Source organism: Pogoniulus pusillus, chromosome 5, assembly GCF_015220805.1.
Source record: "Pogoniulus pusillus isolate bPogPus1 chromosome 5, bPogPus1.pri, whole genome shotgun sequence".
In the NCBI taxonomy this organism is placed as follows: Eukaryota; Metazoa; Chordata; class Aves; order Piciformes; family Lybiidae; genus Pogoniulus; species Pogoniulus pusillus.
In genome coordinates this window covers 31,424,003-31,448,752 of record NC_087268.1, presented here as the reverse complement: position 1 = coordinate 31,448,752, position 24,750 = coordinate 31,424,003, and the positions used below count along the sequence as shown (strand labels likewise).

The window sequence follows — 24,750 nt, the reverse complement described above, 5'->3', positions numbered from 1 at the left end:
AGCAGATGTTTACAATATATATACAGTTAGATACGGAAATATACAAGTTGAAAGGTGATACAGAAACACAACAGCCCTCTCAGAAACCTGAGTCCCCAGGAGGGGCTCCCAACCTCCCTTCCACCTTCTCCCACCCCTCTGCCTTACCCCAGACGTTGCCTTGTGCCCCAAGGCAGAGTGGAGGTTCGGCCAGGGGGGTTAGGAAGCAAGTGCATTAATCAGAGAGACAGAAGGTGAGGTGAGAGAGAAATGCTGCTCAAAGCCCAGGCTGTGCCCAAATGCCTTATCTATGTTTTTACTCTTGTTGTTACACATCTCAGCAAGCCTATGAGTGAAGTAGACATCACCATTGTTTTCCTTTCACAGCCTGTAATCTAGTTCTTCTCACCTAAACATTCTAGCTAGCTTCAAACCAGCACTTGCAGAGACAGCAGAACTGAAACCAAAGCCAGAGGAACAAGGCTGAAAGATAGCCTGTATTTTTCCTAGCACATGACAAGCCTTGCAGGCTTGGTACTATACTCAACAAAGTTGCAATGGGCAGGTGGCCTAGGAGGTTGTCCTTAGCCAGTGCAAGACTGCAAACTCTGTGGTTTAAGAGACAGTGCAAAAATGATTATTTTATTTTCTCCCCAAATTAGGTAAAGTGAAGTTATCAGTGTAGTGGGGTCAGGAATGGCATGTGTCTGGAGGGTGACTCATCCTATCTGAGACAGGAGGGACAAATAACCTAGAGACACTGTCAATTATTGTATGGAAAGCTTAGCTTTTCGGTGGCTCTAAGATTCTAAGAGAATCTGGTCTACTGGGATAGCCAGACTGAGAGGGCAATGTTCTAGTAGAGGTGCTAAAAGCCACGCTTTGTTGTTAAGTGCAAAGACTTGGCAGTAGATTGTCATGCTCCCAGAGAGGCTGTGGAGAACTGCCTTAGTTTAAAATGAGACAGATACTCTTACCTCTCACAAAAGGGGTAAAAGTAAAATGATTCACACACAGAATTGGAAAGTTTAAATGGAAAGACTATTCACAGCTACATACAACAGTACAGAAGCATCTCAAACACACAAAAATCCATAGTACATCTCAGCCATGCTTCACGTAAGCCTCCCTCTAACTCAGCCCTCCACCGCCATGCCTCTCCCCTCCTATACCAAAACCATTGTGACACAGTTAAAATTGGCAGCTCAAGGCCCCACTTAAACCGCTCCAGACCTACTTGGCAGCACTGTCAAGGACAACCAGGTCTCCTCAACTGGAGATAAGAGCTTGCATGTCCTCCCAGGAGATAGAGAGGGAGGGAGAAGGGGAGAAAACTGATTCTGCAGCCAGTTTTATAGCGATGCAGGATTTATGGGTAGGAAGCACCTTTCCCAGTCCACCTGCTGGACACTCTGGACCTCTGGAGGTCTGTAACTTTGTTTCTTAAGGGCCTTAAATGACCAAATTAACAGAAAGCTATTACAAGAAAAATATCAGTCACCCATTGCCATTTTTTCACTCATTACATTGTTGTTTGAAGATGCAAAGGAGCTACATTTTTTGCGCTGTAATCTGAGGTTTTTCTAAATGCATATTAGAGTGCCCTCTTTTCAGTTAAACATGGCATGCAGACACACACGAGGCCATTCTCAACTTTCTAGCTCCCATGGCTGAGCAAGTAGGTAGGCTCATGGAAATAAAGTATGTTTCCTGAACCAGGATGCAAGAGGGAGCAGTCACGTGGCTGGGTAAAACGTGTCCATAATATCCCAACTGAAGTCAGGTGAATGAGAGACACCAGATAAACTGATCCTCTTTTACTTTCCATACAGTCAAGTATGATGCTCTTTTTTTTTCTTCTTCTTCTTCTTTCCTAGTGTTATCCCCAGACAAGCAAAATCCAATCCACAGTTGCAGGAGCAAGGCTAGTGACTAGTCAATGTATTCTGGGGTTTCACACTGCTATTTTCATAGTTTCAGTGTGTCCTCTTTCAAAAACTAAGCCTATATCACTACATTTTCTTTTTCTCTTTTGTCCTGTTGTCATTGTCTTCCTCCATTTGAGGGGAAAGGTTGAAGTATGAACTCAGTCTTTCAGACAAACAAAACACTGCATTCAATATAATTAAAGTGTTTAACCCTAGCTATACATCAGCCTCATAGAATCATAGAATCAACCAGGTTGGAAGAGACCTCCAAGATCATCCAGTCCAACCTAGCACCCAGCCCTAGCCAGTCAACTAGACCATGGCACTAAGTGCCTCAGCCAGGCTTTTCTTGAACACCTCCAGGGATGGTGACTCCACCACCTCCCTGGGCAGCCCATTCCAATGGCAAATCACTCTCTCTGTGAAGAACTTCCTCCTAACATCCAGCCTATACTTTCACCAGCACAACTTGAGACTGTGTCCCCTTGTTCTATTGCCTCATACTTAAAGTCTAGAGAAAATAAACGTGGCACTTTTGTGGGCAGCTGCTTTTGAGGAAGTGGTTGGTATGGAGGTCACTCAGGTGGTAGTGAGAAAGTTCTTATCCACTTACAAAACTCTGTGGCTTTTGTTAGAGGTGACAAGATTTGGATTGTATCCAGCCTGTGGGAGAGGTTGGCTTTGTAATTTGCCACCTCTGAATAAGGATGCATGACATGCGGGTTTCATGCCTTCTGTTTTGGACTGCACTGTCTGCAGCAGTGTTTTTCTTAGCTCTTCATAAATCAAAACTCAGTCTTTGCAGTAACAGAAGCATAGCCTATTGATTGTTTTGAAGATTAAGGCCCAGACTTTCAACTGGTAGGAGGAAACCAAAAGCCAACAGAGAGACTTGCATGTTAATACCATCCTAAACCTTGCAGGAGGCAGGCAGTCCCATTTTTGTGCCATCTGGATTCTTAGCGTTGGTTTTACATCCAAAGTAAGAAACAGTCAATTACAGTAATCCATCCTTGAGTTCCTTGGCCTCGTTTATAGTGAGATGTTGAGTTGCTTGATGAGTCATTGATACAGAAAAGATGCATTTAGTAAACAATTCACCATGAAAGGCACTATTCTGTGCTATGGATAGTTGATTGCTTCTAGCTCAGTTTCTAGCTAGCTGTGTCATGTATTGAAAGCTGTTATGACACTTCGAAACTTGCATTGGTTAAGTTCAAAACAAAGCCAGCTCATCCTGCAGCCTCTAGTCATGTTTTTTTTGCTTGTATTCAGAATGAGAACTTGACAGGATCATGAAGTTAGAACTGTATGTGTATTGATTTTGTGGCTATTGCTATGAATTACACCAGTAAATTATAAAAAAGGTTATTTTGAGATGCCATATGATTTAGTAGTGCTGTTTTTGATGTTTTGAGAATATTACAGAATCACAGAATCACAGAATGGCTTAGGTTGGAAGGGACCTCAGAGATCATCTACTCCAACCTCCCTGCCATGCAGGGACACCTCACAACTAAACTTGGTGGCTCAAGGCCTCATCCAAAAGCTGGCCTTGAACACCCTCAGGGAAGAGTCATCCACAACTTCCCTGGGCAGCCTATTCCAGAGTCCCACCACCCTGGTACTGAAGAACTTCTTCCTAAGATGCAGTCTAACCTTGCTCTCCCTCAGCTTAACATATGTGTGTTTTATCTCCAACTGCACCTTAGTGAATCACTTATGCATGGTTTGATGTGAAGTCAAGTCTAGTAACTATCTGCAGGCAAAAGGATTGTGTGCACTGTCCTCCTCCCATAGGAGAACCATGGAATCACAGAATCATTTTGGTTGGCAGAGACTTTTAAGATCACCAAGTGTAGTCACTAACCCAGCACTGCCAGGTCACCACTGAACCATGTTGCTCAGTACCACGTCTACACAGTTTTTCAGTCCCTCCAGGCACTTTTGCAGTTATTCTGATATGGTCAGATGATTTTCCTTTTGATGAGGGCTTTTTTTTTTAATATGTAAAAAGAGGGAAGAGAATCACTTAAACTCTGAAAACAAGATCATAACATCACAAGCCATTGAACCCAGTTCTAATGCAAAGCAACTCAGTGCCTTTAAAACTAGATTTTTATCCACTGATTTAATTCAAGATTCTCTCTTGACAAGAAGCCTGTGTAAGAGACTTCATGATAGCCAAGAAGAAAGAGTCTTGGGGGGGCGGGGGGAATACTTTCTAGCTCCTTTATACACAAAGCTATTTTGGACAGAAGCACCCTGTGGCTTACAGCATACCAGTAAGTGCAGAAGAGAAAACACCATTGCTAAGTTTAGTAATGTGGATGTATTGAGGCTCTTCATAAAAAATATTGTTGTTCCTAGTACTTTTTTACACAGAATTCTTAAAACTGAGTCAAATGTTAGTTCTTTCATGGTTCAGATGGTCCAGGCACTTCTGAAAGCTGAAAGAAAAGGGCTGTAGGTTCACTGTTTATCAGAACAGCTTTCCTTTGCTGTGTAGGATTACGGAGGAATTCTGATCACTGTGGAAGTGGAGTAAATTGCTCAGCAGACAATAACTTTAAATGCATCTCTGTCTAAAAGATGTACATATCTATCCATGCAATTCCTTTGTATACTACACAGGCCCAAGAAGGAAACTTGAGATATGAAAACTAAAAATTGTTGATTTTCTTGTCTGCAAGCTCACCTTCAGGTATTCACTGCTGAAAGCTGTAGTGACAGACTCCTGATTGTAGACCCCAGCCACTGCTTTCCTCCTGTGCTGCCTCTTTCAGAGACCACCAACCTGACAGCACTGCATCCTGCCTCAGTGATTATTGTGACTGTTGTAAAGAATGCACTTTAATGAGACTTATTCCTTCTTAGAAAATGCCATCTACTCAGTAGCCTATAGTGCATACGTTCTGCTTACTATTGCTGTCAGGCTGCAGTGCACGCAATAGCTGCTCTGCCTGGCTGGTGCAGGTAAAATTATTGAGTGACTTAACTAGCTCCCTGCTGGGACCAAGAAAGCAAGACCATGTTAGTTAGTGGAAAACAAATATGGTAAGATTATTCCTAAGTGTCTTTGAGGAAACACTGTCCTTCCTTCGCTGTCAATAAGCTGCTACTACTCCTTACTGAGAGTCAGGCAGGGGTTGTTTCCTGTTCAGGTTTTGCTGTTGCTTACCAGCCGTTCAGCATCCTGTCATCCTTGTTTTGTGAGATGGCCTGCCTCTCCTTATCTCCCCCTGTTAGCAGCTGCTTAACTTCAGGGTCAGTACTGCTGCTACAGGCAGCCTTTCTGTCACTAAGATTCTGGGAAGAAAAGCACTAAGTAGGATTATATGCAAGTAACTTAATTTTACAGCTGGGTCCAATCTCTGTAAGATTCTTCCTTTCCAGAATCCTGATACATGCAGTGGAAAGCTCCACATCCCTGAGAGGCAGAGGCCTAAATGCAGGCAGGTCAGCTTGTTCCTGAGTATTTATTAACCAGTTCCTCAGAGGATTTAGGGTAGCTCCTGCTTTGTCCAGCCAGCAGAGGTTCTTCCCACATTCCAGATTTGGGCTATTCATAGAGCAGCAGAGATTCCTGTGTATTGGAGCTGCGCTGTATAAACTCCTGTCTTTTTCAGATGTATTTCAGCACTGTTAAGTACATGCACATCTCATCTTTTTCTCTGTCTTTGAAACCAGCACTAACTGAATGAGGAATCAAATGAGATAAGCCGATAAAAGATGAATCCCACAACTGTCATAAGTATCAAACAAGAGGCGGTGCTGATGCAAGTGAGACAAAGGAATATAAGGGATGGGCTGGAATGGAATAGGTGCTATCCTCATTTCATAGAGAATATCAAAATCATGACCCCTGGTCCCTTTTGCATAAGTATTAAATGAGTTAAAGTGCAGTATTTGAGACAAGATGTGGAAGAGCAGTCATCATTAATTAATCTTGTAAGGAAAGCTACTATCAGGAAAAAGTTTTGAAGCACACAAACTCTCATTCAAGTAACAGTAATATTCATTGACTTCAATAAAACAGTACTTGGAGGAACTTTATTTTATGGTGTTACTAAATAATAATACGTGAGTGTTTGGTTTTGTGCTTAATGTTTGCCACAGCATTATTGAGAAGTCATTGTTTGCTCTGTCTGCTTAGTTGACAAAGACTTCAAAGAAATATGCTGCTGGACCGGAACAGAGGTTTTATTGTTGCTCTTTCATGTTGAGAGTGAAGTTAACTGGTTGATGAAGTTCACACACATCTAAGGAGTGTCTCTGTGTCTCTTATATCATCGTCTCTCCAAGTCACCAGGGCTTTGGGGGGCGGGATGTGGGGGAGCTAGGAAATGGTAATATTTGGCAGTGCAGATATGAACTCAGATAAAGTCAAGCAGCTGGCACAGATCCAACATTGTTTACTGTATCAATGTGCCTTTTTTTTTCTCTTGTCTCACCAAGATTAGCTGGAAGATTTGACTCCTAGCCACAACAAGCAGAGGAGGCATCATTTTTTTAAGACTTGGGATTTTTTGCAAAAACAAAATGAAACTGGAAGCATAGGAGACAAAAAACAGTATTGTAGACCAAGATACAGTCATCTACAATTTGAGCTTTCGTTGGGAGAGGGGAAACTTCTGACAAACCTTCAAGGGGAGCTGAAGTGGTACAAGACTTTAGTGATTTCAACAGCATCATGTTGGCCAGACATGCCATTGGAATGGGCTGCCCAAGGAGTGGAGTCACCATCCCTGGACGTGTTCTAGAAAAGACTGGATGAGGCACTTAGTGCCATAGTCTAGTTGACTGGCTAGGGCAGTCAACTAGACACCCTACCTAATTTGGTCATGCAATCAAACTCTGTATTTCATAACAGCTTATTCACACTTCAGAAAAGTGTACTATTGTGTTGCATTTGGCTATTGGTGTTTGCTTCAGTAATAGCCTAGATAACACAGAACAACACCTTGAGTTGGGGGGGGAGACCTTAAGAGATCATTTGCTGTAACCTTTTGTGTGGAAAGGGAGCTTTGATGACACTATTTAGTGCCCTGAAAACCTCCAGTGATGAGGGCTATACCTTGACCCTGGAAATTTTTTTCCAGTGAATGCTTGTTCCCACTGCAAATAAGATTTTCTTGTATCAAGATGAAAAGTCTCAGTGCAACTTGTACCTATTACTTCTAGTCCCCTCTACATGCCAACTTGTGAAGAGAGAGCCTCTGTCCTCTTTGTAGACATCCCTTACGTGGCAGCTGGGAAACTGTGATGATGCCCCCTCTGAGCCTTCTCTTTTCCAGGGGGAAGAGCTCTAACTCCTTAAATCTTTTGTTACACAGGCAGGTTCTCCAGCCCTTTGCCCACTCTCATGGTCCTCCTTTAAAGCCTCTTCAGTCTGTCTGTGTTTTCTTCCTTTATTGTGGGAACCAGAAATGGACACTGTACTCCAAATGCAGCCAGAAAAGTGCTGAGTAGGGTGGGATGATCACATCTCTATTGCTGCTAGTAATGCCCCTGCAGATGCAGCCCAGGATCCAAATTGTCATGTTTTGATCATAGAATAGAATTGCTCTGATCATAGAATCAAGCAGGTTGGAAGAGACCTCCAAGATCATCCAGTCCAACCTAGCACCTAGCCCTAGCCAGTCAACTAGACCATGGCACTAAGTGCCTCATCCAGGCTTTTCTTGAACACCTTCAGGGACAGCGACTCCACCACCTCCCTGGGCAGCCCATTCCAATGCCAATCATTCTCTTTGGGAAGAATTCCTCCTAATGTCAAGCTTATGTTGCTCTAGATAAACACTGTCCACAGGTTAGTGACAGGTGTAGATGATTTTTTTCTTCCCAGATATCACAGAATCATTCAGATTGGAAAAGATCCCCAGGATCATGAAGTTCAACCGATAACCCTACTCTACAAAGGTCACCCTTAAACCATAGTGCCAAGCACCACATCCAAATGATTTTTAAACACATCTAGGATTGGTGGTTCCACCACTTCCCTGGGCAGCACATTCAGCCTGTTGTCCACCAGCACCTCTAAATCCCTTTCAACATTTATTTTTCCTGAAATTTGGAGTGAAACTCTAGATCACAGTCAGAATGTGTAAAAGAGACAGTGTGAAAAGAGAATGAAGTCATTTATTACTTGTGCATGTACTGTTTGGTGCCTTTTATGCTTCTTAATGTGCTTCGACTTCTTAATGCCAGTGTGTGTCTAATGTATCCGCTCAGCTTGAAGCTAACAGGACAGAAATTCCCCAGTGTTCTGGGTAAGACTTAAGTGGGTTGCAAATACACACTGCCAAAGAGAGTACGTTTACATGTTATGGGGTGCAGTGGATACATCACATGAAGACATTTTCTTTTTTTTCCAAGTGTGCTGTCTGAAAAAAATATTTGTTCTTGGAGCTGCTGCTTCTGAAATGTTGGCATTGCCATTTAATAGCAATTTGAAAGCCAGAGGTGAAAATTAAGAGCTCAGACTTTGAATGCTGCTGTTACAGGCACGGAGATAATTGACACATGGCATTCAATATGTGAAATGACAGACTACAAGGCTATCACTCTCAAAAGATGATTTAGGAGATTAAAATTTCTTAGTATGAATTAAATAATATCCTTAAATAAATTTGCAGTTTTCTTTGTGCAGTAATGCGGGAAAATGAATGGTACAGAATCACAGAACTTTAGAGGTTGGAAGGGACCTCCAGAGATCGTCCAGTCCAACCTCCCTGCCAAGCTAGGATCTCTTAGGGTAGTTTGCACAGAAATGCATGCAGGCAGGTTTTGAAAGTCTCCAGAGAAAGAGACTCCACAACCTCCCCAGACAGCCCCTTCCAGTGCTCCGTCACTGTAAAGAACTTTCTCCTCATGTTGATGTGAAACCTTCTGTGTTCTAGTTCATAGCCATTGCTCTTTGTCTTACTGCTGCTGAACAGCAACAAAAAAAAATGGCCCCACCCCTCAGATATTTGTGTACATGGATAAGATCTCCTCTCAGTCTTCTCTTCTCCAGAATAAACAGCTCCAGGTCTCTCAGTCTCTCTTCATAGTGGAGATGCTCAGGTCCCCCAGTCATCCTCATGGCTCTCCACTGGACTCTTTCCAGCAGGTCCCTGTCTCTCTTGAACTGGGGGAGCCCAAAACTGGACACAGTATTCCAGGTGTGGTCTCACCAGGGCAGAGCAGAGGGGAAGAAGAACCTCCCTAGACCTGCTGGGCACACTTTTCTTGAGGCACCCCAGGGTGCTGTTTGCTCTCTTGGCCACAGGAGCACATTTCTAGCCCATGCAGAGCTTGTTGTCCACCAGGACTCCGAGGTCTTTCTCCGCAGAGCTGCTTTCCGGTAAGGCAGCTTCCAGCCTGCACTGGTGCCTGTTGTTATTCCTTCCCAGATGTAGCACCCTGCACTTGTCTGTATTGAACTTCATATGGTTAGCCTTCATCCAGTTCTCCAGCCTGTTCACATCTCGTTGGATGGCAGCACAGCCTGACACCCACTCAGTTTTCTATCATCAGTGAATTTGTTGAGTGTACACTCAATGCCCTCATCCAGGTTGTTGCTAAAGATACTGAACAAAACTGGCCCCTGTACTGATCCCTGGGGGAAATCCTGTCTCCAAGCTTTTTCCTCTGAATTCCATCAGGCATTTTCTATAAAAAGATTTTGTTTTGTTAACTGTAGGTTAGTAAATCCAGAGGTTGTACTGGCTTTAGTACACAAAGACTGTTTACAGTACAAGGGTGAGGAACTGGTGTGGGCACTTAGAACTACCTGAGTTCTGTTCCCAGCCCTCAGACTCCTCTGAGAAGCAACCAGTGTGCTTTCTAGAAAACTTAAAGATCACTGAAGTAGAGACAGATCATGAAGCTCAACCCTTCAAGGTCCCATCTATCAAACTAAATACATGCATACACACAGTGCATCTGTGAACTCCTCCAGAAAAGTTCTAAGCTGTTTTTCTCCTTTAAAAGTTTGTAATTTCAAATGATAAATACCTGAAATCCTTGGAAACCTCAAAACAACTACCAAAGCACTCTCTAACCTTCCAGATACTTCCAGATACTAACAGTTTCACTAGGCATGAAAACAGAGCATAGTGTAACAGCTTCTTCAGTCAGTGTTTGTCTTTTGGTTGGCTTTTTTTAAGTAGTAATTCAATTTGCTAAAAACATGACATGACTTCCAACAGAATAATGAGGAAGGTTGCATACTTAATAATGATTTTTTTTTTGGTGAGCTTTGCTGCCTCCCTCCAGTGGAAATATTGAATATGGGAGAATAATACTTGCATGATTTCAAGACTGGCAAAATGCCAGCCATGCAAACCTCTGCCACAGCAGCGGCTGATTTTTAGTACTTCAGTGCTATTTCTTTGCTTTTCTCCTCTTCTGTTTTCCCTTTATCACTTGTAGAACTGGGAAAGATCCATCAGCTACTGGTTGAAGATGATGAAAAACCCATAGCTAAGAATTACAATGTTTGATTTCTACGTTTTGTCTGCTAAATTAAAGCTAACATTTGAGATACTGCCTGTGAAACTGTCTTGGTGGCAGCAGTTTGTGTGTATGCATAAATTAGGAATGTGTTGTGTGCTAGTTTGAGCCTAGCTAGAATGTTGTGGTGTGAAGAACTAGATTATAGGCTGTGGAAGGAAAACAAGGCTGATGTCTACCTCACTCACAGGCTTGCTGAGATGTATAAAAATACAAATCAAAACTTAGATAACACACTCATCACTTCTGCTGGGGAACTGTATGAGCTGCATTTCTAACCTCACTCCTCTCTGCCATTTCTTTGACTAATCCACTTTGCTTCCTAACCCCCTGGTCGAACCTCTATTCTTCCTTGGGACTGGGGTATGGTTGAGAGGGGTAGGGGGAAGTTGAAGGGGCAGTTGGGAGCCCCTTCTGGGGGCTTCAGTTTCTGGGAAGGCTGTTGTGTTTCTGTATTACCTTTTCCTTTATATATTTCTGTATATAAATGTATACACTGTAAATATCTGCTTGTATATCCTGCTAAGCTGTAAATAATAAGCTTCATTCAATTTCTAGAGCCAGCTGTCTAGTGTGGTTGATTTCCAAAGTTGGGGGGGTGGGTAACACCCAAACCATCACATGTTGTTTGATGTTCAGACAGTAATGGAGGTTTATTTTGGGACCTCCTATTCAAGGCAAGGTAACTGGAAAGTACTGCTGTGGTAAAGATACTAAAGCCACCACTGTTTATTAGCCTCCTTGGCTAGGATGCAGTCTTAGCTGAAGAGCAGTACAACCCAGCACTGAAAAAAAATGGATTCTCATAGAATAGATCACTGTCCTCAAAGAGGAGTAAATATCTCACTGAATGAAACTCTTTGTGCAAGGCTTGAAAGTTTATAATTGGTCACCCTGTTATGGGAGGCCTTTGATATGATTTGTTAGCAGGGGCTTTTCCTTGTTCAAAAATATTGTTCTGCAGCTGAGACCCAGAAAATAACAGACTAAACTTGGGTTTTTTTCCAGGCATCTTTCCCAGGAAACCTGCAACTGGTCCTCGTTCTGCGCCCAGCAGGATTTTTTCATCGAGCACTCTCAGACATTGCTTTCAAATTCAACAAAGATGAACTTAGAATGAAAGTACCTGTAAGTTATTCTCTGTTTTCAGTTTACTGCTAAGAATCTCTTTAAGCTGTTAAGGATCAAAGAAACTGTAACAAAAAGATATACCTTAAAGGCAGTTCCAGCAATTTTGGCTGATTCATGATGGTGTAGTCTTAAGAGTATGTGAATTTTGAGGCAAATGCATTTCCCATGCTTTATCATTTGAGCAAGCATATAGCTGATATCCAGTATGTATATTGTCAGTAAACCTTTGTTTGCAGAGGTACAGCATTTACATTTTAAAATCAACTTTGCACTATATAAACTAAAGATACAGAAGCTGCTTTCCTTATCAGATGCAACTTTCTAGGGTGAAATATAGTCTATAGTTTAAGGTAATTTACCCTACCTCTCATTTTTTTTTGCTTGCATCCCAGATCTGTACATATACTAATGTTCTTTCCCTCAGATCCTGAATCACAAGAGACAGTTAACAAGAAATTAATGTTGCTCTTAGAAAATAGCTGTGTGTGGTTTGTCAAGATAAAAATACCCAATAGTGTACTTTATGTTTCATAGTCCATAAGCTTTTTTAAAATATGCCTGATACTCTCATGTGCCATTATTTATATTTACATCATGTCCAGCTGAAACAACTGTTAAGTTTGTTTTTCTGTACTCAAAGGAAATACTTCCATCACTTGCTTCTGTATTAAACTGAAATTTCTCAGAGGCTGAAGGATGGGGCTTAGAATCCTTAACAAGGGACTTCTTGCCATTGTTCCCACTGACCTTTTTTTATTTTGCTGCTGCAGATCATAATGCTGGGCTCAGTATCAGAACTTCAGGGTTATATTGATAAAACACAATTAACAGAAGATCTTGGTGGCACCCTGGATTACTGCCATAACAGATGGCTGTCCCGTCGCACTGTAAGTCTTAGTTTTTGTGTTAACTTCTCAGTTTAATGAATCCTCCTTTTTTATACCCTGTCATTTATAAAACAGATTCCAAGTGATCCAAGTTGACTTGCTCGGAGTGAGAAGATGCTCCCAATGGTACTTAGTCATCTTAGAGAAGTAATATGAGTAATAATTTGGGAGTGGTTTTCCAAACACTTGGAGCAAAGGAACTAAAGTGTCTTATTGTGTTGAAGTTTTATTGGTTTTGCTACAGGAAAAGAAAAAGCTCAAGTGGTAAAATAACTCCAGATTATAAAAATATGAAGAAGATAGATGTGATAGGAGCCTAGGAAAAATAGACAATTAAGGAATTAATGGTGACGGTATCTATTGCTTGCAAAATCATACTTTTACCATTTTTCAGTCTTCTAATTCATCTGCTTGGGTTTGCATTGGAACTTATATTTTGTATGTTTTGTGTTTGTTTGTACATATGCATGTGATGAGCATGAAACATCTTTAATGGTTTTTATTCCAAAAGGCTATAGAAGGTTTCGCCCAAAAGGTTAAGCAAACAGCTCAGATTCTTCAGTCCTTTGGGACTGAGCTGGCTGAAACAGAACTACCAAGTGATGTGCAGTCAACCAGCTCGCTTCTTGCAACACACACAGAAAAGAAGGACAAAATGAAGGTATGTAATTTTTGTAAAAGATGCTGTCTTCCAGTTAAACTGTGTTTTAATTTATGGCTAATAACATTGAGAGAAAACCTTGAGGGTTAGTAATAGTAATAATAGTAATAATGGAAAACACTGACATCTGATTAAACTTGTTTTGCTTGGTTTGATGTTAAAAGTCTTTTTTGCATCCAAAAATGATACTTCTGGAAGCTAAGTTTACACGTGTACACACGCACGGTGATTTGTACGTGGAAATGGAAACCCTTTGTAAGCAGTGATGTGTTCATTCTCTAATGTTTTCTACGAGTAATTTGTGTTGTATTTGCATGCATATGAAAGTGTGTGTCCTCTTGAAGGATAGACAAATGTTCTTTCCAATCATCTTAAATGGAAATTACTTGGAGGTCTCAAAACTGTGCATTTAAAACTTTTGAGATATTTGTAGCTCAAGGAAACATTAGAAGACTTGAACCAAGCTGAAAATTACACCAGGATGCTAAGATGGTAAATGAAGGAAAAGCTGGCATTTAGCATTTACTGTCTGTAGTTGTTGTTTTCAGACACTGCTTTTAATCAAACTATGCTTGCTCTGTTGCTATTAGAAGAATAAAAAAAATCCACTTTTGTGCTTTAGGGAGTCTACTTTGAAAATAATCCAGCAACACATAGCTACAACCTGCGGGGTTTTTGTTTTGTAGGAGGATATCAGGTTAGCAGTAGAACAGGGAGACGATATCCTTGGAAGTATTACACAACCGGTTACTGAGAATCCAGAGTACAAACTGAATCAAGACCAGCTAGACAATCAAACAACGGTGGAAAGGTGAGAGGAGTGAAATACTGAACATGCTGCTTTTTTGGGTTGTTTGAGTCCTCCCCACCTCTTCTTACTTAGTTCTGTATGAATACTTAGCCAATAAGCAACAGTGTGAACATGTAAAACAAACTTGCAGAAACAGCTCCTCAGTTGTCAGATCTGCCCTGAGCAAAGTAAACCCCTGATGTCTTCTACCAGGTCACCTGGCTATAAGGAAATAGAGAATGGGATTTGGATTCCGGTACCAACAAAGTAAAACCGTTCTTTTTCTGTCAGATTCAGACTATACAGCTGAACAGCTTTTCCATACGTTGAAGAACACTGCTGCTTTTTTTTAGAGACTAAAGTCTTAATTCTGCTGCTGTAAAAAAAACAGGTGTGGGGAAGACAGAAGTGATGTATCTCTTCAGTTAACTTTGTCCAATTTCATTAAGTCCTTTTCAATTCAAGGGGGAGGTTTCTTTTGCTTTAACCTGCCCAAAGGAGCTTCAGACACTGCTGATACCTTATGAATATCGTTAGTAGCCTTTAAAGAGCTACTAGGGAGTACGCTGCTCTTGAAGTGTTTTTGCACAAACTTCCTATGTACTTCCTTTGGGCATATAAGTAATAGATGTTGTATTCCTTTGCTCTCTGCTCCCCCACCCTCCCCCACCACACCCCCTGTTAAATTTTTGCCAGGTTTGAAGACATTATATCACCACAGCACAGATGTCAGTTTGCACAAAGCTATGAAAGCATAGCTCGTTTTCCCCAGGCGGTATGCTGCATTCTTTTTTCATCTGTCATTCCATGTTTCTGTTACACTGAGGCTGGCTTTTCTTTCCAAATAATTGTCTATTCCAATCCACAAAGCTTGGCTGAAATCACTTTTTTAGGTCGTTGTTGCTATCAGCTATCCGAAGGGCAGTCGGGGCGGGGGTTGCTAATGCATCCAAAACATTCCCACTGATACGATAACTGACAGAAGTTGGAACAAACTGCCTGTGTGTGTCCCTGACTTTTTTCTTATCACTTTGAACTTGTAAATTCAGGATTTGTTTCTGTGCAAAGACAAAAAGCTCGTTAAAATTCTGATGCGTGGCCTTCCTTGGATGTAGCCAGAGTACACGATACCCGCCTGAACATGAGCCAGCAGTGTGCCCAGGTGGCCAAGAGAGCCAGTGGCATCCTGGCCTGCATCAGGAATGGTGTGGTCAGCAGGAGCAGGGAGGTCATTCTGCCCCTGTACTCTGCACTGGTTAGACCACACCTTGAGTACTGTGTTCAGTTCTGGACCCCCCAGTTTAGGAGGGACATTGAGATGCTTGAGCGTGTCCAGAGAAGGGCGACGAGGCTGGTGAGAGGCCTTGAGCACAGCCCTACGAGGAGAGGCTGAGGGAGCTGGGATTGGTTAGCCTGGAGAAGAGGAGGCTCAGGGGTGACCTTATTGCTGTCTACAACTACCTGAGGGGTGGTTGTGGCCAGGGGGAGGTTGCTCTCTTCTCTCAGGTGGCCAGCACCAGAATGAGAGGACACAGCCTCAAGCTATACCAGGGAATTTAGGCTGGAGGTGAGGAGAAAGTTCTTCCCTGAGAGAGTCATTGGACACTGGAATGGGCTGCCCGGGGAGGTGGTGGAGTCGCCGTCCCTGGAGCTGTTCAAGGCAGGATTGGACGTGGCACTTGGTGCCATGGTCTAGCCTTGAGCTCTGTAGTAAAGGGTTGGACTTGATGATCTATGAGGTCTATTCCAACCTTGGTGATACACCAAAGCTCTCAGGAAAGGTAAGGCCACAGGATGCAAGACTGTCAAATGCAGTATTGGAGACTAAGCTTAAAAGTTTTAAGGTATTTGGCAAAATTATAATTGGAGAAGTCTCTTTTCATCACAGTACTGCTGTACACTCGCCCGTGATGTTTAAGTAATAACTCTGCTCAGAAGAGGAGCAGTGACCTTGAGGTTTATTAACAAGCCTTGCTCCAAGGAATGAAATGTAAGAGCAGCTGGCTAGTCACAGCAGTACAAATTTTTGCCTTCATTTTTTTCTTATAGCTCAAGGCTTAGGTTTCTTAGCCCACACACATTACATGTTTTATTTATGTTTGCTAGTCCCAAGTCCTTGTGTCCCCAGGCCAGAGCGAAGAAGTAGTATGTGCAGCGGTTAGCTTCAAATCAGCACCTGCCAATTTTTCAGAACTTAATGTTTGTGTTGGGCTTCAGTTTTACAGCAGTGTTATTCTAGGAAACAGTTCTGTGCAATACTCAAAGTTTTCTGTATCCAGTTTATTTTTCTGGAAAATACTGTTTTGGGGAGGCTTTTTCTATACTGTGGAAGATTGTATTGTCCCTTAGCGGTTGCAACCATAATTCTTACAGTATTTCCTCCTTTTTCTTTTTCTCTTTCTTTATCTTTTTTTTTTTCCCTTTTTTTTTTTTTAAGGCTTCTGGCTCAATTGCATGAAACAGAGACTGCCTTTGATGAGTTTTGGATTAAGCATCAGCAAAAACTTGAGCAGTGTCTGCACCTTCGGAATTTTGAACAGAATTTCAGAGAGGTGAGAACTTCTTGGTGGCAGTCAATATTTGCTAAAACAGAAATGCTTCAGAAGAAAATGCTTCCTCCTCTTCTTTTTGCATCTCTTTTCTGTGCTTTAAAGCTTCCTTCAACCTTTTTCTCGTACATGCCTGTACTTGACAAACTGCTATCTCTACCACCTTGAATACTTGCCTATGGAGATATAATAACTTCTCTTCTGCAGTCTTATGGTTTATTTTTTTTCCCACGGGCCCAGCAGTATATAAGCATTCACAAACTCCTTTGAAACCTGTTCTCCACCACAGCAGTGTAACATGTTGCCTGCAGAGCTTTCATCTTGCCAATAGGCCCTTTTATGGAACCAAGGGTTACCTAAACCTTCTGGCTGAAATTTTAGAGAAGCCTCCAACGCTGTGGGTGGGAAGTCGCAACCACACTGTCAGATGCTGGGTGGAGGCTGATCTCTTTACAGCCAGTTTCTGATCTCATGTTAGTTTAACTCATATGCTCGATGGTACCTACAGTCTCTTCACACTGGTGTAACTGATGTCAGCACACAGTCTCTGTGCCTCCATGGGAGCAATGCTCAGAAACGCTTTTCTAAGTCTGTGTGTGTCACTCAGTTGTTAGGGTGAGGAACTCTCTCTCACGTTTTGCTGTTTGCATTAATGTTGCTTTGCATTGTTGTCATCTGGTAAAAGCAAAATCATAGATGTTTCCTGAACATTAGTTCTCCCACCTTTTTTTTTCAGTACCAGCAAACAGGGTTACTTCACTGCCTTTTCTTTATATTTGTGTTCATTTGGAGTTGGGGGTAAAGGTAAGCTGACAAAAAAAAGAGTGATTTTGTCTCTGTATCCTAATAACTACAATCTGTGAGCCACTTGACTGGAAATAGTGGATCTTGGCTATTTAACAGATGGATCTCCAAAGAGGTGGAATCATCTTCATTAACACATATCCGTGTCTCATTTCAGGTCAAAGCAGCTTTGGATATTGTGTCCGAGAGACTGTCTGCTTTCACAGATGTGGGAAACAGCTGTTCACATGTGGAGCACATTTTGAAAGATCTTGCCAACTTTGAAGAAAAATCACATGTAAGAGTTCTGCAAGTCTCAATTTCTAGTGTGACAGTGCATGTGTGGAGAGGAATGGCATTTGGTTGTTATCCAATGAGCAGAACTTAAGCTGACAGCAGGGCAGAATCAGCATCTCAAATACCATGCAGAAGGAATTTGAAATAAAGGCTTTAACCACGGGGGTGGCCCATTTCTCAGGCATCCCTCAAACAGCAGAGGGACCAGTCACAAAGTCGGTGTGATCAGTGTGTGGAAGAATTGATTTAAGTGTCTACACAGCCAAGTTCTGCACTAAAGGATGAAGAGGCCACTTCCATTTCAATTAAAGCTATTTATTTCCTTAAATCTCAGGGATGAGAAAGCTGTCTGTTGAAGGTACAGTATGTTAAAAGATCACCAACAGAAACATATGCTCTGGACAATGTAGAAGGAGAACTTATGATGATCTGTGCCTCACAGTAAAATATACAGTTATGAAAATGAAGGTTATTGCTCTTGATGTTGAGGTACTCACGCTAGGTATATTTCATTCTGAGTTCAGATTGCTGCTGCACTCCAAATTGCGTGTTCATGCTCACAGGCATGCTCCTGAATGACTGAGGCATAGAGGAACAATAGTGGTTCTTAGGGAGGCATATGATTAAATTTATTATTATCTCTAAAATACTTTGATGAAATGAAGCTTAAGTTCCTTGGACACCTGGAAAGACAGGAAACAGCTTTGATTTGTTAAGTTAGGCAGCTGTTAACTGAAAATGTGTTCTTTATCAGCATGTATATTTTACTGCATGAAACTAAATGGGATAACTAATGTTGATCCAAGGAAAAATATCCCTAAATCAATGCTTACTTTCTTAGGAAACTGTAGCAAAGGCCAGAATGCTAGCCTCAGAGGGTGATGCTTTTATTCAAAGCAATCATTATGCCATGGACTCCATTATTCCAAAATGCAGTGAACTTCATCATCTCTGTGATGCCTTCACTACGGAGACTGAACGAAGGAGGAATCTTCTTAACAAATCTCTAGAGCTGCATGGCATACTAGAAAAGGTAAACTTTGTATGAAACAGTTCTGGTTTCCATCTTATTTGCTTAAAACCCAGTCAGTCAGTTGTCATCGTGGCAGGTAAAAATTTATGGATGTGTTGTAAGTTTTTTTTCCTCAAATAGCTGAAAGCAGCTGAAAAGTAGTTAAGTATGAAATGTTTTAGACTGCAGTATTTGATATTGACGCTGGTGCATTCTGAGCCCATTCTTTTCTGTTTCTAGTCTATGAAGTGGTGTGATGAAGGAATTTATCTGCTGGCTTCACAGCCCGTTGATAAGTGTCAGTCACAGGATGGTGCAGAATCAGCATTACAGGAGATTGAGAAATTCCTGGACACTGGTGCAGGCAATAAAATCAAGGAGCTGAATAAAATATACAGAGAGTATGAACACATCCTCAGTGAGGACTTAAAGGTAGTAGAAGATGTTTATGTGTATTTATGCATTCACTTACTAAATTAGAATTGCTCTACTGCAAGGCCATTGATAAAGCTAAATAATCAGTACTAGGAGACATACCTGGGAACTGGAAAGCCAACCCATTTCCCTGCCCTGAGGTGCCAGTCTTGTCCTATCTTCATTTAAGCATCATGGGCTTCAAAGCCTTTTAAAGGCTACTTCAATTACTCAGATAGCAGGATTGATTTTTATAAAGATTTCTCCCAAGTGGATATTTGAAATACCTTTTTTTATGTAGTAAAAAAATTGCCTATCCTGAATACCAGAACAACTTCTGCTTTGTAGCTGCTTTATTTTTAGAACTTGAGAACATGTCCCTTTTCCCCTTGGTTGATCTCTTCATATATCAGCATCATTAGATGGTGTCAAAAAAAAAAATATATTTTCCCTGTTTTCATTTTATTGAAACCTGAACACATTGGTTCATTTTGTGTGCTCATTGCAGGTTTCTGCAACAGAAACACAAAACACTTTATGAAATGATGGTCCAATTTTTCAGTGTGCTAAATGACTGTAAATTATGCCTTGCTAGGAGTGAAGCGTGGGGGTAGTATTTTCATCCGCGGTATGAAAGCACCTGCAATTTCACATCGGTGTGCTGCAAATGGCAGTGTAGCTTGTTGATAGGTCTCTGACAGGGATACTGTTTTTATTTTATTTCTGTGGCAACGGTAGGAGCATGTGCAGAAGGTTTTTCAGAAGCAAGAAAGTATGGAAGAAATGTTTCAAAAGAGACAAGTCAGTCTTAAGAAACTGGCAGCTAAGCAGACACGTCCTGTTCAGCCAGTTGCCCCGAGACCCGAGGCCTTTGTAAAATCTCCTTGTACCTCTCCAGGTAAGCAACTGTAGTAGCTTTTAAGTAATTTAAGTAACTTAAAGAAACTTTCTGCTCTAACTACACGAACATCTGCATCGGATCTGCTCAGGTTCTAACTGCTGATTTTATTCTGGTTTACGCGCTTAGGTCTTCAAAGCGAATACGGATCCAGCTCAGAAAGCAGTGCACTTCGGAGGGTAAACTACAGAAGAGGAAAGGTAATTCTTTCTCTTTGTGCTTTTCATGCATGTGGAGCTTGAGAAAGTCTAACACAACTAATTATTCGGGAACCTCAAGAAGAATGAGGCGATTCCACTGAAAAAGTGGTGGTGTTACCTCTATCAAAGTAACTTTGGTGACGCAGTCATGTGGATTAAATAGAGGCTGCTTTGTCACTGGGGCGGATATGAAGGAAGTTAAAGTAAATAGTTGCCTGTATTAGCAAAAATGTCAGGGTTAGCAAAATTTAAAATCAATGAACAGAAAATATTTATTATTTGCCAGTAGTAATTGGCTGCTCTTAAAACTGGTGAAAGTGAAGAGGTAGTTGTAATTGGCTCCAAGACAGCTTCATCTGGTTTAGTGGGTTGCCATTCCCAAGTGAGAATGGTCTTCCTGCTTCCAGCTAGGAAAGTAACCTGAGGGTAGGAACAAAAACAAGTAGTTTCCCACTGGGTTGGAGAGTTGAAACTACCCTGCAAAGGTTCAGCAAGAGCTAATGCAAAGGGGAAGGCAGGACCACATGACTAGTAGTGACAACAGGTGGAGAAAAGGGTTGGTTCAAGGAGGATTGAGAACAGAACCTCTCAGTTTTTTTCAGCAAGCTGTATTAGGTCAGCTGTTAGAGCAGAAGTTGTAAGAGTGAAATTCCATGTCAAGTTAGCAAGTTACCAGAAAGTTAGCACAGTACCTTATTTTCAGCTTGGAAAACAGACTAAAGCCAGTGTTGCCTCCAAGATTTTGCTGATGCTCTGATGTTGTCTTCCTGGAAAGGGGCCTCAAACCACGGTGTTTCTAAGCTGACCTTTCATGGAATACTCCCTGTGTCTAAATGTTCTTGTGTGCTTCAAGACCTCCAGGTTAAGGGGATATATATTTTTTTTGTGTTCTTCCAAATTGGCTTAATTTTTTATGGAGTAGAGTCTTTCCTATGAAAAACATACCAGTGGAGCTGAGTGCAGAGCCCCATATTTTGAAGTGTTTTTCTCCCTATCTGTGATGCTGAGATGAGTTTGTTGTTGTTTGTTCCCTCCTTTAGAGTGAAATGACTGAACTCCACCAAAGCAGAGGAGGATCTGCCATGGATGATGAAGAAAACCTCGCTGTGTTACGGCAGTAAGTATCTTTTGATAAACAAAAAAGTGCTGTTTCTCTGATTTGGTTCCAGCAGAGTTTGAGTTTGGCTAAGGATTTGGTACGATGAGTATGCTTCTCTGAATTAAGTCTCAGTGCTTAGAGGAAGATAATTCAGTCTGTCTCCAGCTTTATTTTTAGTTTATCTTGTACCACACTCTAGCTTTCCTACAGCAAGGTGATGCTATGGCAGGATAACTAAGTATTTTGGAGATGACAGTTTCAACTAATAGGTCTTTTGTAGATCTATCAGAGGTTTTGGTCTCCATGCTTCAGAAGACTTTGTCTTTTTATATATCTCTTTTTGTATTTGTCCCTACATCAATAAAGGCTAAGAAAAGTGAGTTTCTTTTGTAAAAGCTAAAGAGTATCACTTATCTTCAAAAAATAACTTAGTACCACCTGCAGTGTGTATAACAGAGCTTGTCTGTCTGCCTGAACACTGGATACTTCTGCTGTGTTCTCACTATTACAACCATGCATTGAATAGTACAAAATCACCAGGGGAAGAGGTTGGGGGGGAAAGGTGTTAGTATGACCATTAGGGAAATTAAACTTAAAGCAGCATTGTGATATTTAAAGTCTGGCCTAAATACCTCCAATTTAAAATAACTGTTGTAACTAATTCTGTGTTTGGCAATCCTATGCAGTTCTCACTCCAGCTCCTGTAATACTTGTGAATACAACATAACAAGACTTTGTACCTACAATGATAAAATGCTTCACTGCTTCAACAGTTCCTACTGCTGTTCCTGTAGCATTTAAGATGCTGAGTTTGACTTTTTTTTTCCATGTTTAAACACATTTTCAAAATTGTTTACATGTTATTAAAAGACCTACTTCTTAATAAGGATATAGAAACTGTTGCTAGAAATACCCATGAAAATTCACACTTTACATTAGCTGAATATGGTTCTTTTATTGTCTGAAGTAAAGTAGAAACAAAGGCAAAGGTAATGTTGCATTGTTGGTTTGCACAAGTGAATAGACCTGCCTTAATTGTTGTTCTTTGTCTGCAGGCATGTGATTAATGAACTTATTGAGACTGAACGAGCATATGTAGAAGAACTTCTCTGCGTTCTTGAGGTAAAGATTAAATTTCACTGCAGCTGTTAGTGAATCCATCTCTTTATGGATACCCTTTATGCTTTTCTTATACTGTGATGCCTCTGCAAGGTGATCATTACCTTTGTCCTCTCTAATTGTATTTTCAGATGCAGGAATGTGCTTTCCTTATTTTTTTTTCTAGAAATATTTATGCATCTCAAAATTTCTATTAAAAAAAAAAAACACAAATTGGGCAGAAAATAAGATATGCATAACTATTTAGGTGGAACATAGTGAGATTTGTAATGATCATTATTTCCTGCAAAAGTTCATTCCAGAGTATTGGGTCAACTCCAGGAAGTTTGTATGTCACACTGGAATGTGAATTCACACTGAGATAATTTTGCGTGGGAGAAAACTTGCTCCTTGCATCCCTCTTTGCATATCTTTAAGTGATCTTTCACTTGTTTTGAGTACAGCTGTATCGACAGAGTGCATCATAACAGCAGTATCTTGAGTCAAAATTATAAGGGAAACAAAGGTGCTCCTTTTGCTCCACACCTGTAGAGGCACAATTGCAGCACCACCGAGTTGGTTGTACCAATATGCTGCAATATTCTGTGTTGTACCTCAAGTTTAAGTCTACAGATATGGATGTGTCATCTTGCTGTAGTCCAATTTGAATGTAGATGATGAAGTTTTGCATAACTGAGGTTGAATCATTTTAATCAGGGTGAACTGGAATTGAGCCAACTGTGTACTGTTGCTGTCCATGGCAAAGTTAAGCTCCTCAACAGGAGCCTCAGTTCATACTGTCAAGTAAGAGTACATTGTTAGGGTTTTGAGCTCTGATCTTGCATCTTGCTTTTGCCTAGTTCATGTTCAGCTTCTCTACTATTTGTGTCCTGGGTTCAGCTCAAGTATAGTGGTAGTAGGATGGTAGGACCTGGTGTATAGAAATAAGGTAAGGCCTGGAGTGGACCTTAAGGATCACTTTATTTTGTTGGCAAAGCTGTCTGTACAGTTCTGTTCATAAAATCAAGACTTCTATAGCTGGAGAATTCTTTGGTCCTCCAGCTGCTAGTACTGGACGGTCATTGCAGAACCCTTCTCTTTCTCTAGTATTACTCTTGATTTACATAGAGTATAGCACAACCCTTGTCTTGCTAGGCCAGGCTGTCATGCTTTTCTGCCTATGTGGTAGACTCTTTAGTACTCCAACCACGCCAGGCACAATTCTCTGTGCCTCCTTCCTGTTTGGCATTTACCTCTCTAACCTGGGTGATGGGGAGTGCCAACAGTAGTTCTGCATCAGATCTGCGCTGAGACACAGTTCAATGGCAACTTTCCAGCTTTTGAGTCATTCTAGTTATTAATCTGTAGTTCTGACTGTTCTCCCAATCCTTTTGCTTCTCCCATTCTATTAACCTTCCATTTTTTCCTGTGAAATAAACTGATACTCCTTTGTGTGGTTAGTGTCTCCTATTACGATGTCATATTTAATTGTCATATGTTTTCTCTCTGCCAAGGGTTCCAATAGGAAAAAAAAAAACAGGGTAGTTCCCAAGACCAGTTACTGGGAAACCATTCTAGCAGCTTTTATCTGAGTTTGTTAGTTCTTCTTGCATTAATAACCATCATCACCTGACTTCAATCTACAAGATCCAGTCATTTTTATTTGGGAAAAATATTGGCCTAGTGTATTTTTAGGTTTTGTTTCTGACTCTTTCCCATTTACTATGTTTCTGAAACAGACTTTAAATGGAAGACTAAGCAAAGCTTTATGTATTCTTAAAGTAAGATTAAATTATCTCTGTTGCTGTGTGGAGTAGCTTTTCATCTCCTTTCCTAAAACACAACTGCTGCAGAGGTAGTAAAGCACAAAGGGTTTTTTTAATACAATGGCCTGAAGTGGGGGGGAAATTGTCAAAAGCTTTTTCCAATGTATAGATTTCATGTTTTTATTCTTTCAGAATTTCTAGGTGCTAGACTCTGTCAGATTTGTGCCTCAGCTGGGTTAGGCAGCCCCTCTTTTATGCCAGTCCTGGCTGTGCTGCTATGCTCAGCGTCACCAGCATCATCTTTATGTCATATGAAAATTAATCATTCTCTTCATGCATCTTTTCACTGTGTCTAAACTGCATGGTGCCTACAGTTCTTTTCCTGCTAATTTTTCTCTAACTCCATTTTATGTAAATATTTGTCAATGTATTTTTTTAAGGCTGCACATTTTGTTTTTCTCACCAGACTCTGCATTTGTCTGTTTGGGGGAGATATATGAGAGATGAACCAATGGTTAGCTACCTATGAGCTTCATCATCTTTACCTATAGCATTGTTTTTCTCTTTTTGTGATGTTTGAGGAAAAAAATCCCCAGTTTGTTAAAGGAATATTTATGATTTTAAAAAAACAAAATGTAATCAATATCTTATCCAAATGCTTGAATCCATCAGGCTAGTTGGCTTTGTCAGCTAGTTTTACTTTTTTGGTAGTTTGGAGTTCACTTTGAATTTGAAAATCTTGGTTGTGGGTGCACTTTT

The 24,750-nt window shown here is 41.0% G+C and overlaps 1 protein-coding gene across 16 annotated transcripts in view; it reads left to right on the top strand.

Moving 5' to 3' along the window:
• Positions 1–24,750, top strand: part of MCF2L (MCF.2 cell line derived transforming sequence like) — a 123,263-nt gene that overhangs the window by 77,978 nt on the left and 20,535 nt on the right. For 9 of the 16 annotated variants that reach the window (XM_064143717.1, XM_064143714.1, XM_064143716.1 and 6 more), the window contains exons 1-12: positions 11,437–11,534; positions 12,308–12,424; positions 12,936–13,085; positions 13,772–13,896; positions 16,313–16,427; positions 17,386–17,505; positions 18,346–18,537; positions 18,757–18,948; positions 19,669–19,828; positions 19,958–20,028; positions 21,069–21,145; positions 22,183–22,249. In XM_064143717.1, the coding sequence (XP_063999787.1) occupies positions 11,523–11,534; positions 12,308–12,424; positions 12,936–13,085; positions 13,772–13,896; positions 16,313–16,427; positions 17,386–17,505; positions 18,346–18,537; positions 18,757–18,948; positions 19,669–19,828; positions 19,958–20,028; positions 21,069–21,145; positions 22,183–22,249 (1,398 nt within the window). In that variant the 5' untranslated portion in view covers positions 11,437–11,522. Of the gene's footprint in view, positions 1–11,414; positions 11,535–12,307; positions 12,425–12,935; positions 13,086–13,771; positions 13,897–16,312; positions 16,428–17,385; positions 17,506–18,345; positions 18,538–18,756; positions 18,949–19,668; positions 19,829–19,957; positions 20,029–21,068; positions 21,146–22,182; positions 22,250–24,750 lie in introns of those variants that run through there. The other 7 variants (XM_064143723.1, XM_064143725.1, XM_064143724.1 and 4 more) reach the window with 1 other exon arrangement.